The sequence below is a fragment of the Lupinus angustifolius genome, chromosome LG01 (genome assembly GCF_001865875.1).
Source record: "Lupinus angustifolius cultivar Tanjil chromosome LG01, LupAngTanjil_v1.0, whole genome shotgun sequence".
Lineage (NCBI taxonomy): Eukaryota > Viridiplantae > Streptophyta > Magnoliopsida > Fabales > Fabaceae > Lupinus > Lupinus angustifolius.
Window position 1 is genome coordinate 28,948,152 of NC_032009.1, and position 12,100 is coordinate 28,960,251.

The following is a 12,100-nucleotide window of genomic DNA, read 5'->3' on the forward strand; positions in this document are numbered from 1 at the left end:
CGGCAAACCGAAGGGACGCATGCTTGGTCGCCGAGGTAGGGCCCACATGTTGGGACCACCAGAGTTGACCTTAGAGACAACATGCCTTCCGTACCTCACCAACCCACCTGCCAGCACGGCAAACAGATGGCAGAACGGCTACCAAACCGACCACAGGCTAAAAGACAAGAGTGGCACAGTGTACGGTCCTGACAGACCGCCTGGCGCGGGAAAAGCAACCCCCGACAATACCTTTGGTCGGCCACGCGTCGCACCACCTGCCAAGAGCCCAAAGTCAACTCTCCCTTCTATAAATAGGGATCTCTACCAACAGGAAGTATCTTAACCTCTTTACTCTTTAGCATTACTCATTCTACTATTCTCTGCCTTTCATTATTCTCATATTTCCATTCACTTAGTTCATACACTGACTTGATCGTCGGAGAAACCTTTTCAGGTACCTCCACCGGCGGGTCTAGCTCTCCTACCTCATCTTGCTACTTTGATGACTATCTTCTCCTCCTCCCTCAACAGCTGATCAACCATTATCCATACCTTTGTGTTCTAGGAAAGAACAATAATTACATGGTTTCCTCATTTAGCATACAATAAATTACATAAGTATATTGGACTTAGTATCTTAGGTTTTATATAAAAAGTGTTGTAATAATAATTTAAAAGTGATGAACCATGTAAAACCGTGTACTGTATATTAGAACTCTTAACATGAACTATGTAACTATATGATATTGTTAATGTCTTCGCTCATCATTTCAAAACAATGCTGATAACCACTATTCACAGTTAGTGGTATCCAGTTTTACATGGTTCATCAATTTTTATGTTATTATTATAAGATTTTATTTATGAAGAACTTGATATATAAAATTTGGTATGCGATACAACAATGAAACATTAATCTTACTAGGTGGAATCAACTAAATCGAACAACATCATAATGCTCTATCAAAAATTATATTTATTGACATAATATTATTCTCTAAATATTCCCTAATTGTTTCGTCTAAGGTTTTTCTTGACTTCCTTCTAAGTAAAATTCGAAACGCGATAAGCAGGCTACAACCATGCAACTATTTACAAGTGCGTATCCAAATTATTAGCTAACTGACTAGTCAAGGTTCTTACTATTACACCTTTCACAATTAGTCTCAATGGAGAGTTTAAAGGCTTTTTTTTCCACTCATTTTTGTTGTGGTGATGAACTATTTGACCAGGTTGTTGAACTTGCATAGTAGAACTTCAGTATTTGCAACGTATGAAGCTTTCAAATGATTTTCACAAACAACAAGACTCAGTCAATTTGTGTAGATCACAAGTCTTCATTGTTGGACTGAACAATCATACAAAGGACCAAATACAACAAATGACTAGATATAGTGCAGGCTCTTTCCCTTTTAGATACTTGGTATGCACCTATTACCTACAAAATGGAGCTAAAATGATGATTATTGAAGTTTAGTTGATAAATCACAGCCAGAATTAAAAGCTGGGATTCTACACATCTATCATATGCAGGTAGAACTCAACTTATTAATGTTCTCTTAACTATGCAATGGTATTGGGCTAGCATTTTTATGTTTTCACAAGCCATTATTAAAAAAAAGTTGAGCAGATTTGTAGGGAGTTTTTGTGGAATCAAGATCAGATGTTTCAGGTTGATGTCTCTAATCATATCTCGTCCAATAACATAGTGTTACGTCATTTAAAATATTTCAGTTTGCACTTAACAAATTAGACGTAGAGATATCTGAGACAACTAATCTTCATTGGTTTGTGAGCAGGGGCAGATGATTTAAGGTGTAGGTGGGGGCAGCTGCCCCCTGAGTTTTTTAAAATGTTTTTTTTACCTTCTTATATTATGAAATATATTTGTTGTCCTACAAAGTATGTTATTTTAAGTGTCACTTGTTGTGGTTGGCCAGAAAAATAATTAATTATTAAACTTTTAAATTATAAAAGATGATACATAGAGTGACACCCTTTTTGGAATAAGAAATATATTGTTTTTACCTATACCTAAATGATGTCTTTATACAAAAACTCTTTGAAATTTAAATATTTCTCTAATTTGTAGCTTGATAAATAAATATTGTGTAACTTGTATGGTTATTCTAAAAATTATACGTGATGAATCAAACTCTTAACATACAGATGATGATATTGCTTATAGTAATATGCTTGATTTGAGTGCGTAATGATTTACACTTAATAAAAAGATTATGTATGTATTCGTAATATATATTCTAAGGATGCTTATATGTCATTTAATGTTGATAGTATATGTATTTTTTTGTCCAAAATTTTTATCTTATGAATTTTAATGAGCAACAAAAGATTAGTTTAAAATGTCAATTTGAACATTTTTTCTTGGAGTCATTAGTCGTCATTCATGATTGAAAATTTCTAAATCATTGTTAGTCATATAGTGTTTTATTAAGTTATCTGTTTTATCTTGACTATTGAGATTCAGCTACTATATAAATATATTTTTTAATAATGAAGACCTATAAATAAAATTACATAGTAAGATAACAAATGAATTTCTTGAATACAACATACGATTTACATGAAAATGAAATATTTGATTTTTTTACTCTAGTTCAGTTATGTGTGTTTTTTAAATTTTCCATTACTAAATTAGTTTTAATTGTAAATAGTAACTAAATATTATTGCCCCTCCTAAAATTTAGATCAAGATCCGCCACTGTTTGTGAGGTATAAGTAAAACAAAACATGGGAATCACATGTCTCTTGTTGCTTGGGATGAACTGTTTCACATGAAATCTGAGGGTGACCTGAATATTAAGCACTGTAGTATTTGGAACCCAACTGCAATAGGGAAATGTTGTTGAGCTCTAGCAACAAAGCAAGACTCATTATGGGTTAGATGGGTCCATGGAATTTATGTCAATGAATAGATTTTTTTGGCAATATGACAATCTATTAGACACTAGTTGATACTGGAAAAGAATAATTGAGATAAAAGATTACACGAATGATCATTAACTTGTTCTTTCCTAATACATTTTAGACCACTCAATACAACTTACTCATATGCAGAAAACTGTATACCATATTTATATTAGAGTTTAAATGACATTTTTATTTCAATTCAAATATAAAATCACATGTTTTACCTAAAAAACAACTTCATTTATAAATAAAATTTCCATATTAAACAAATATTTATCAAGCCTAACAATTTTAGACAAACTTAATAACCCATAAGTATTATAAACTTACTTCTTTTGATAACATTTCTGCTTGAAATTTGTTAATTTAACTAACAACATTTGTTTTCTAAAATAAAAACCTTATATTTGATGCATGCGTGAATCTAATAATTAATAATAATCAATAAAGCACAGGATTCCAAAACATGCAATCACAATGTCACTAGTGTTGGACCCGTGCCTCAGTTTTTGCACTGGTGATGCACTATGACATGTGCACAAAGGCACTTGTTGCGCCTCATATGCCACCGAACCATAATGTGTCCACTTTCTCTAAGGCACGGGCATAATTCCACTACCTTCAAGAGACAATATGGATATGAACCTCAGGATCAGCTTTTCCATCATTTTTTTACATGCCCCACCAACTCTTTCCATAAGAATATAGAGTTATTTTTGTCTTCAAATATGGAAATGCTATTAAATATATCAAATATGAATCAAATTAAGCTATAGAGTTCTCTCACTTAATAAATTAGTTCTTTGTATTGAGTTTTCCTTGTGTATTTAAATCTTAACATAGTTAACTTAGGTTAACTAATTTTTGTGTATGAATATTTGAGCGTTCAGGATGGGACAATGAGATATTTGTATTGTGGGTATTATTTGTGCTTAGGTAATTATAGCTGCCAACATGGAGCACTACATGCAGTGATTTGTGTTGGAGAGGGTTAATTTCGGTTAGGAAGAATATAACCTTGTCACTTTCATGTAATTACTTATTTTCCGTTAGTTATTTGGAAAGAAGAAAGAACTATGTCCCTCCTTTTGAATGTTAGAGAATTAATTGCAATTTTATAAGTTTCAGACATGTAACCTAAAGGAAATGATTAGAAAAGATCTATTTTCTCAAATGATTTACTAAAATAATATTATAATATTATTTGATTTATATAGTCACTTATGGGTAGTAAAATTAAGGCTTCATTGGTAGATTCAAATATATGTATTTTTTAACTAATACAAATTCTAAACAATATATTCAAATATGTATTATGACTTTTTGGTAGAATATTAAATATATATATATATATATTACTATTTTCCATCTGTATATGTGGACTCAACTTTGCCAATGAAAATATATGTATCTTATCTTATTCATATTGTTTCATATAATGAAAAGCTTCAAAGTCACACTTTCACGGCACCCGAGAGAGCAGATTCTCCCCATACACATCACCTGTTTAATACTCTATACAAATAGTCTAAGCCTCAAAAGTCACATACATTTCTTTTTTTCATATGAAAAGGACCCTTCTTTTTATCTTTTTCTGTCCTTCACTTTCTACTTCCACTTCAGGGTTTAGATCAAACTTCAGAAAAAGACACTACTTTCAACCTTTACTCAATAACAAATATGTAACTAGTAATGTGAAAAATCTTGCACTTAACAATGCTCTACATATTCTGAGCAATTGTTGTTCATGCTTATGAATTCCAAAACCCAAATGGCCAACATAAACACATATTGGCCACATTTGGTGTTTGTGTTTTGCTTTGTGATGTTGTTGCTTCTAACACCTTCATTATGTCAAGATGATTCAGATGATGATGATTCAGGTGATGATGATGCAGCTGTATATATTGTTACTCTTAGACAACCTCATGCTTCTCATTTTCAGGATGAGTTAACAAGAGTTAGAAAAGGCTTAAGGCATCATGCTTCTGTGTCTGGGAGAACTACACTTCACAAACCAAGGTGCATCATCATGTTGTTCAGAAAGAGGGTGTTCAAAGATTTGATTTTCATTTAGGAAATTGGGTTATCATCAAAGATGTGTTTATGTTCTTAATTTTTTTATTTTGCTTATGTTAGGATATGTTGCATTATGGAGTTAGTTGTCTGTCTTGGATGAGGCTTATTGTTGATGTTATAACATATTAGTGTCTTGATGATTAGTATTAGTTAAAAACCCAGCCTATGTGAATCTTTACATGGATGGTCCCGAAAAAAGAGGAAGGTTGCGTTATGCAATCGACAATAAATGAAAAACTTTGTCGAATCTTCACGACATGGTATTAGTTAAATGATTGCTTATCATTATCACTCATGGATTTTGTTTCAAATTTAACATTTTAGTTTGATGTTTGTTGATACTTTTTAGCATCTTTTTTTACCCTTTCCCAATATCTAGAATTTTGAGCTTATTTGTAAAAACAATTGTATAAAGTTGAGTGACATGATGTTTTGGTTTTTCAGACTTGGGAATGTTACACATACAGTTAAGAGACATGGGTCTTACATTGTCCATTTTCATGATTTGTTATTGAAGAAAGTATTTAAAGGAGAGAAATATCTGAAGCTTTATAGCTATCATTACTTGATTAATGGATTTGCTGTGCTGGTCACCCAACAGCAGGTATGTTATGATATTAGATTATTAGTTTTTAACTTCATGATTCTGTCCTTATTCCTAAGAAATTTCTGCGCAGTTTCGGATTTGATAAATCACAACTAACATTCTTGATTGATGAAATTTATGATGAATCATGAAGGCAGACAAGCTATCAAGGAGAAGAGAAGTGTCCAATGTGGTTTTGGATTATTCTGTAAGAACTGCAACCACACATACTCCACAATTTCTAGACCTGCCAAAGGGAGCTTGGTTTCAAGCAGGTGGATTTGAAAATGCGGGAGAGGGGATTACTATTGGTTTTGTTGACACTGGCATTGATCCCACGCACCCGAGTTTTTCTGATTATGAATCACAGCCTCCTGCTCAATTTTCTGGCATCTGTGAGGTTACGAAGGATTTTCCATCTGGTTCTTGCAATAGGAAGCTCGTTGGGGCACGCCATTTTGCAGCATCTGCAATAACCAGAGGAGTATTTAATTCAACTCAAGACTATGCTTCTCCCTTTGACGGTGATGGCCATGGCACGTGAGTTCTTGGCATTTATGCTTGCTTGTTGTTAATGTTAACTATGATTGATCACTTTCTCCATTCTTCCTATATGCAGGCACACAGCTTCTATTGCAGCTGGAAACCATGGGATTCCGGTGGTTGTCGCTGGGCATAATTTTGGAAATGCTAGTGGAATGGCTCCTCGTTCACAGTAACTAATCTCCAACTTTGACTAAGTAAAAAAAATCATGTCATGGAGTTATGTGTTATGGAGTTTTGTACTATTCTGCTTCAACCCTTCTTTACATGCTATTTCAGATATAAAATTACTTACATGCTTTCGTCCCATCTTTATTTGGCATTTGAAAGATTATACAAAGTTGTAGAACAGGTTTCTAACCATCTCATGCATGCATGTTTAGTTTTATTTATTTATGTAACTTATATGAATGTGCTCCATTTCAATCTTTAACAGCATTGCTGTTTACAAGGCCTTATACGAGAGATTTGGAGGCTTTGCCGCAGATGTCATAGCAGCTATTGACCAGGTATATATAGATAAAATTAGTGTGCCTGTGTGCCATTTATGTGTAAGCAATATAGGCCACTTCTTGAAATATTTTTCCCAATTTTATCATCATCATTGATTTAAATTTTCCTTCCCCTAGTACCTGTTAACGTGAAAACACGCGTCATTGTCTGGTTAATTCTATTATTGCTGTCCATTTTTCAAGGCTGTGAGTCTTGGCTTCACATTACTTCTGCTGCAGTGAAAAACACATTCCATGGATTGTCTAGCATGTGTTGCCTTCAAAATCTACTTATGTAAATTGCATTCACAATTTTAGATTTCCGGTAAGGCTTATAGTATGATTAATTGTTTACAGGCAGCACAGGATACGGTTGACATAATATGTTTGTCAATCACTCCTAATCGGCGTCCTCCTGGTATCGCAACTTTCTTCAATCCAATAGACATGGCATTGCTCTCAGCTGTAAAAGCTGGTATTTTTGTGGTGCAAGCTGCTGGCAATACTGGACCATCACCAATGAGCATGTCTTCCTTCAGTCCGTGGATTTTTACAGTTGGTGCCGCCTCTCATGATCGTATTTATAGCAACTCCATATTTCTTGGAAATAATGTGACCATACCTGGAGTTGGACTTGCACGTAAATTTCTGTTGCTCTAATCCTCGTTAGCTATATATTATTTTAGATTAACTCTCCAGATGAGTATTATGTATTATGTTTTCCTGTTACTCTTGTATTATTAGCTAAACCAATAACAAGAAATCCAAGGTCTAACATTAACACTCACTATATTGTGAATGTGAACAAACCAGTCCTCGTCTTTAAGGATTTATCCTTAATCATTTACATCGGAGAAGTTCCTGCATGAGTTATAAAATAACTAAATTTTTAGAATTTGCGATTTTATTCGGTTTTATTTATGATCCATCTTTTAATTTTTTTTTTCATTACTTCCCCAGCTGGCACAGATGAGAACACAATGTATAAACTGATTCATGCACAACATGCATTGAACGATAACATAACGCTGGATGATGACATGTATGTTGGTGAGTGTCAAGATTCAAGTAAATTCAATCCGGATTTAGTCCAGGGAAGCATCCTGATCTGTAGCTATACAGTCCGATTTGTGATTGGGTCCTCCAGCATCGAACAGGCCTTAGAAGCAGCCAAGAACCTTACTGCAGTTGGTGTTGTTTTCTCCACGGATCCTTTCATGACTGGTTTTCAGCTTAATCCAATTCCTATGAAAATACCCAGCATAATAATTCCATCTGCAAATGATTCCAAGGTGCATTATTCATTTCCACCCATCTCTCCTTTTTTTTTTTAAAAAAAATCTTAGGCTAATGTGTTTTTTATTTGATGTTCTCTTTAAGTACTTAATGCCACAACATCTATCTTTAAGTGCATGTGTATTGACTTTGTTTCAAACTGGGCAGATATTACTGCAATACTACAAATATTCGCTGGAAAGAGATGCGGCTTCAAATAAAATTGTTAAATTTGGGGCTGTTGCTAGCATCTGTGGTGGACTAGAAGCAAACTACAGTAATGCTGCCCCAAAGGTTATGTTTTACTCTGCCAGAGGACCAGATCCGGAGGACAGTCTTCCTCATGAAGCTGACATTTTGAAGCCTAATTTAATAGCTCCTGGAAATTCTATATGGGCTGCTTGGAGTTCTCTCGGCACAGATTCAGATGAATTTCTAGGTTCATAAATAATATAAAAAACTTTGTAAGAGAACAAAACATAGGTAGCGTTTGAAGCATGGACTGAAAAGGATGGAAGGGCTTTCGGTTTTGTTCGGTTTGGTTTACTCCACCCCTTGGAACCAAAATGTTATAATTTTGAGCCCTTCTCTTTGTTCCTTTTACAGAATATACTAAACACAGAACTAAACTCATGCTTTGTTCCATCCATTTCTGGCATGTCTACCAACCATTTCCATAGACATGTTTAAGGTGTACTTTGGTCTCTTTCATGTCAAACATAACATCTTTATAAATTATAATCTATACCGAGAATTTTAATTTATTATGCATGTCCGTATAGTGAAATGCGGATATCTAATCTGCATTATTCTAACAGGTGAGAATTTTGCAATGATGTCTGGCACAAGCATGGCTGCACCTCATGTTGCTGGTCTTGCTGCACTAATTAAGCAAAAATTTCCTAACTTCAGTCCTGCAGCAATTGGATCAGCACTTTCCACCACAGCTTCTCTTAACGACAACAAGGGTAAACCAATAATGGCTCTGCGATCACATATCTCCCCGGAACTAAACCAATCTCCAGCAACTCCCTTTGATATGGGAAGTGGTTTTGTGAATGCTACTGCAGCATTAAATCCAGGATTGCTTTTTGATTGCAGTAAGTCAGTTAAATTGAACTTTTAAATCATCATAATGTCAGTGAAAGTCATCACTCTTTCGGTTAAATTTTCTTTCCATTAAATCCAGGATCACATATTCTGTTGTTAATTTGTCACCAGACAACACATCCACAATATCCAACTCTTTAAATGTTCTTTGTAGGTTACGATGATTACGTGTCATTTCTATGCGGCATCAACGGTTCGGCTCCATCCGTGCTAAACGACACAGGTCAAAACTGTTGGGTTTATAACTCTACTCTATATGGCCTTGATCTGAACTTGCCCTCAATCACAGTAGCACAGTTAAACCAATCTAGAGTAGTACAAAGAACAATCCAAAACATTGCTGGAACTGAAACTTACAGTGTTGGGTGGAGTTCTCCCTATGGTGTTTCCTTAAAAGTATCTCCAACTCACTTTTCTCTTGGCAATGGTGAGAAACAAGTCTTGTTTGTAACCTTCAATGCAACAAGTAACAGTTCTGTTGCTAGCTTTGGAAGGATTGGATTGTTTGGTAATCAAGGTCATGTTGTCAACATTCCTGTGTCAGTCATAACTAAAATCTCATATAACTTCACTACAAGCTAACAAGATTAGTGTATTTTTTGGTCTTTCAGTAATTTATTTGGATTTTGTTGTCTTTCTTTTCTAGATGTATTAAGCTTTTTTATCTTTCCATTTGTTATAATGTAAGGTTTTATAGATGTAACAAAATAATATTAGGTGGGTAAAGTAGCCTTAGTGTGTACCTGATACAAATAGGTGAGATGGGTGGTCCCATCATATTTATAATTGTGAGGTACACACTCAGACTACACATAACCAAGGTTGTATTAACAAGAACACTATATTTAATTTGTGGTAATATTTTTTTCTTTACAAAGTCTTGATCACTTGAATAAATGCAGTTCTATCTCAGGTGCATAAGTTGTATGGAGTAGAATTACCTCGGAAGGTCCAAGATGATAGGATGGAATGAGTTTCATAAGAGAAGATAAAGACGCGGAAATTGTTGTTTGTGATTTGGTTTTTAGAAAGTAATGAAGGAAAGAGTAAAATTTGGGAGTCATGAAATAGATTTATGAGATGATTCTAAAAATTAATGCACATATGGAGGTGCAAGAAGCAGGAGATTAGGACTGACAATGAGGCGAGTCGAGGCCGGGTTTGCATATACCTAAACTCGAACCCAAAATTTAAAACCTGAACACAAACTCAAAGGGGTTGAAAATAAAGATATCATACTTGAATCCGTCGCCCGAAAATTATATATTTATTAAGGAAATTATGATTTCATTTTTGTTTCATTTTTTCTCAAGCATTTTTATTTTCTCTTATATTATTTTATGTTTGAAGATTCAATAATATTTAAAGTAAAATAATTACATTACTTTGGGGCGGGTTCGGGTTAGGGTCTTTGCTCTACCAAACCCGAAAATTAAACCGGGTAAAACCCGAACCCAGTCACATTGAGTTTTCCCATTAATTTCGGGTTCGGTTTGGACAGGTACTTACGAGTTCAGTTTTTATTGTCATCCTTAGGGGAGATTGATGCAAATGCTAAGGGGTTGAGCTTATTTTCAATATATGAGAGTCCAATGTTAAAATATGAGGAGGAAAGAAATTATTTTAATATTAATTTTTTATTAAAAATAACTTAAAATCATAACAGTTAAATATAATTTTTGTCATTTGTTATAATCTCCATAAAGTATAGAAAGGACCCTATCCAACACAAAGAAGGTATGCATTCTCTAGCATGTTCATCCATTAATACCAATACCAAACTTCAAACATCGAGTTTTGTTTTATTTTACCATACATTTATTTTACGTCAAATGTTATTAGAGTATCTTTTTTTCTACTCTTATTGCATGGCATGGCACTGGAGCATCAATCCAAGTATCATATACATTGACATGCTACCTTGTCTGTAGTTGTCCTATTGATTCAGGACAATAATTTAAGTTTTAAAGGCACAATCTGGTGTCATATAACTTGTAGATGATAAAAAAATTAACATTTAATTGGACCAATTGAAACTCCAAATATTGGCTACATGATTATTTGCAATATGCCATTTGCATATACGTAATCGTTATATAGAGTAATGCAATTCATATAACATGGTAAATAATGATATGACATTCCAGGACCACATTTAGGACCACAAAGGAAACAGCATCTGGAAATTGCCAATGGACATACACAAAACAATAAAAAGTACTAGGACCAAAGCTAATAATCCTAATCCTATGATAATATAGAGTAACAATTTTCTCCTGTGCTAAGAGTCAAGTCTTTAACAAAAGGACAAAAAAAAAATTTCTTATGTTTACTGCCATAAGGGTGAGATATAAAAAATAAACAAAATAAAAGTTGTGTAACAACTTGATCCTGAAATGTTAAATTTATATGTATCAAACAAAATAATAGATGATGTTCAATTGTTTGTGACTCTTAGTAGTTTGTACAATTGTTAAGACTATTTGCCTATTGTTTTGTTTTATGTTAACATTATTTTGTTATTGCAAACAATTCTAAATGACATGAAATAATCGTTAGTGGCTGAGTCATGACCATGTCGCTTTCTTTAAGACGTTCTGTGGCAATGCTAAAAATATGCAAGTAGACTATCAACCACATCATCCTCGAGATAAAAACAGCTCAAATCTCTGTTACACCCACCACAATATGGCTACTAGTACCAATTCTCGAAGTAAGAGATTGGAAGAGATAAAAGAGAAAGTGACAAATGAAATTTATGTTGTGACTTGAAAGGAAGAAAGAGACAGAAAATAAATTGATGCCTAAAGAGTGAAGGTAAGGTTTCTACATCAAATTTTGGATATATCTTATTGTTTTTGTTAATATATTTTCTAAGACAATGAGATTAACGCAACGATAAGGTCTTTGCTTGATAACTGTGAGGTTATGAGTTTATATCCTGGAAATAGCCTTCCCACAAGTGGAATATAACTGCATATATCTATCCTTCCCATATTATGCCTTAGCTGCCTTTTTTATTTATTTTTTAAATACATTTGTAAATAAAACTGCAAAACAATAAGTACTAGAAAGAGATAATATGTATATGATGTCAAATAGT

At 33.8% G+C, this 12,100-nt stretch overlaps 1 protein-coding gene across 1 annotated transcript; it reads left to right on the forward strand.

Moving 5' to 3' along the window:
- Positions 4,453-9,879, forward strand: LOC109359753 (subtilisin-like protease SBT2.3). The gene is made up of 10 exons (XM_019604449.1): positions 4,453-4,935; positions 5,437-5,596; positions 5,733-6,118; positions 6,198-6,293; positions 6,558-6,630; positions 6,970-7,252; positions 7,573-7,904; positions 8,056-8,326; positions 8,706-8,987; positions 9,152-9,879. The coding sequence occupies exons 1-10, from the start codon at positions 4,661-4,663 to the stop codon at positions 9,577-9,579; spliced, it is 2,586 nt and encodes an 861-aa protein (XP_019459994.1). The 5' UTR covers positions 4,453-4,660; the 3' UTR covers positions 9,580-9,879.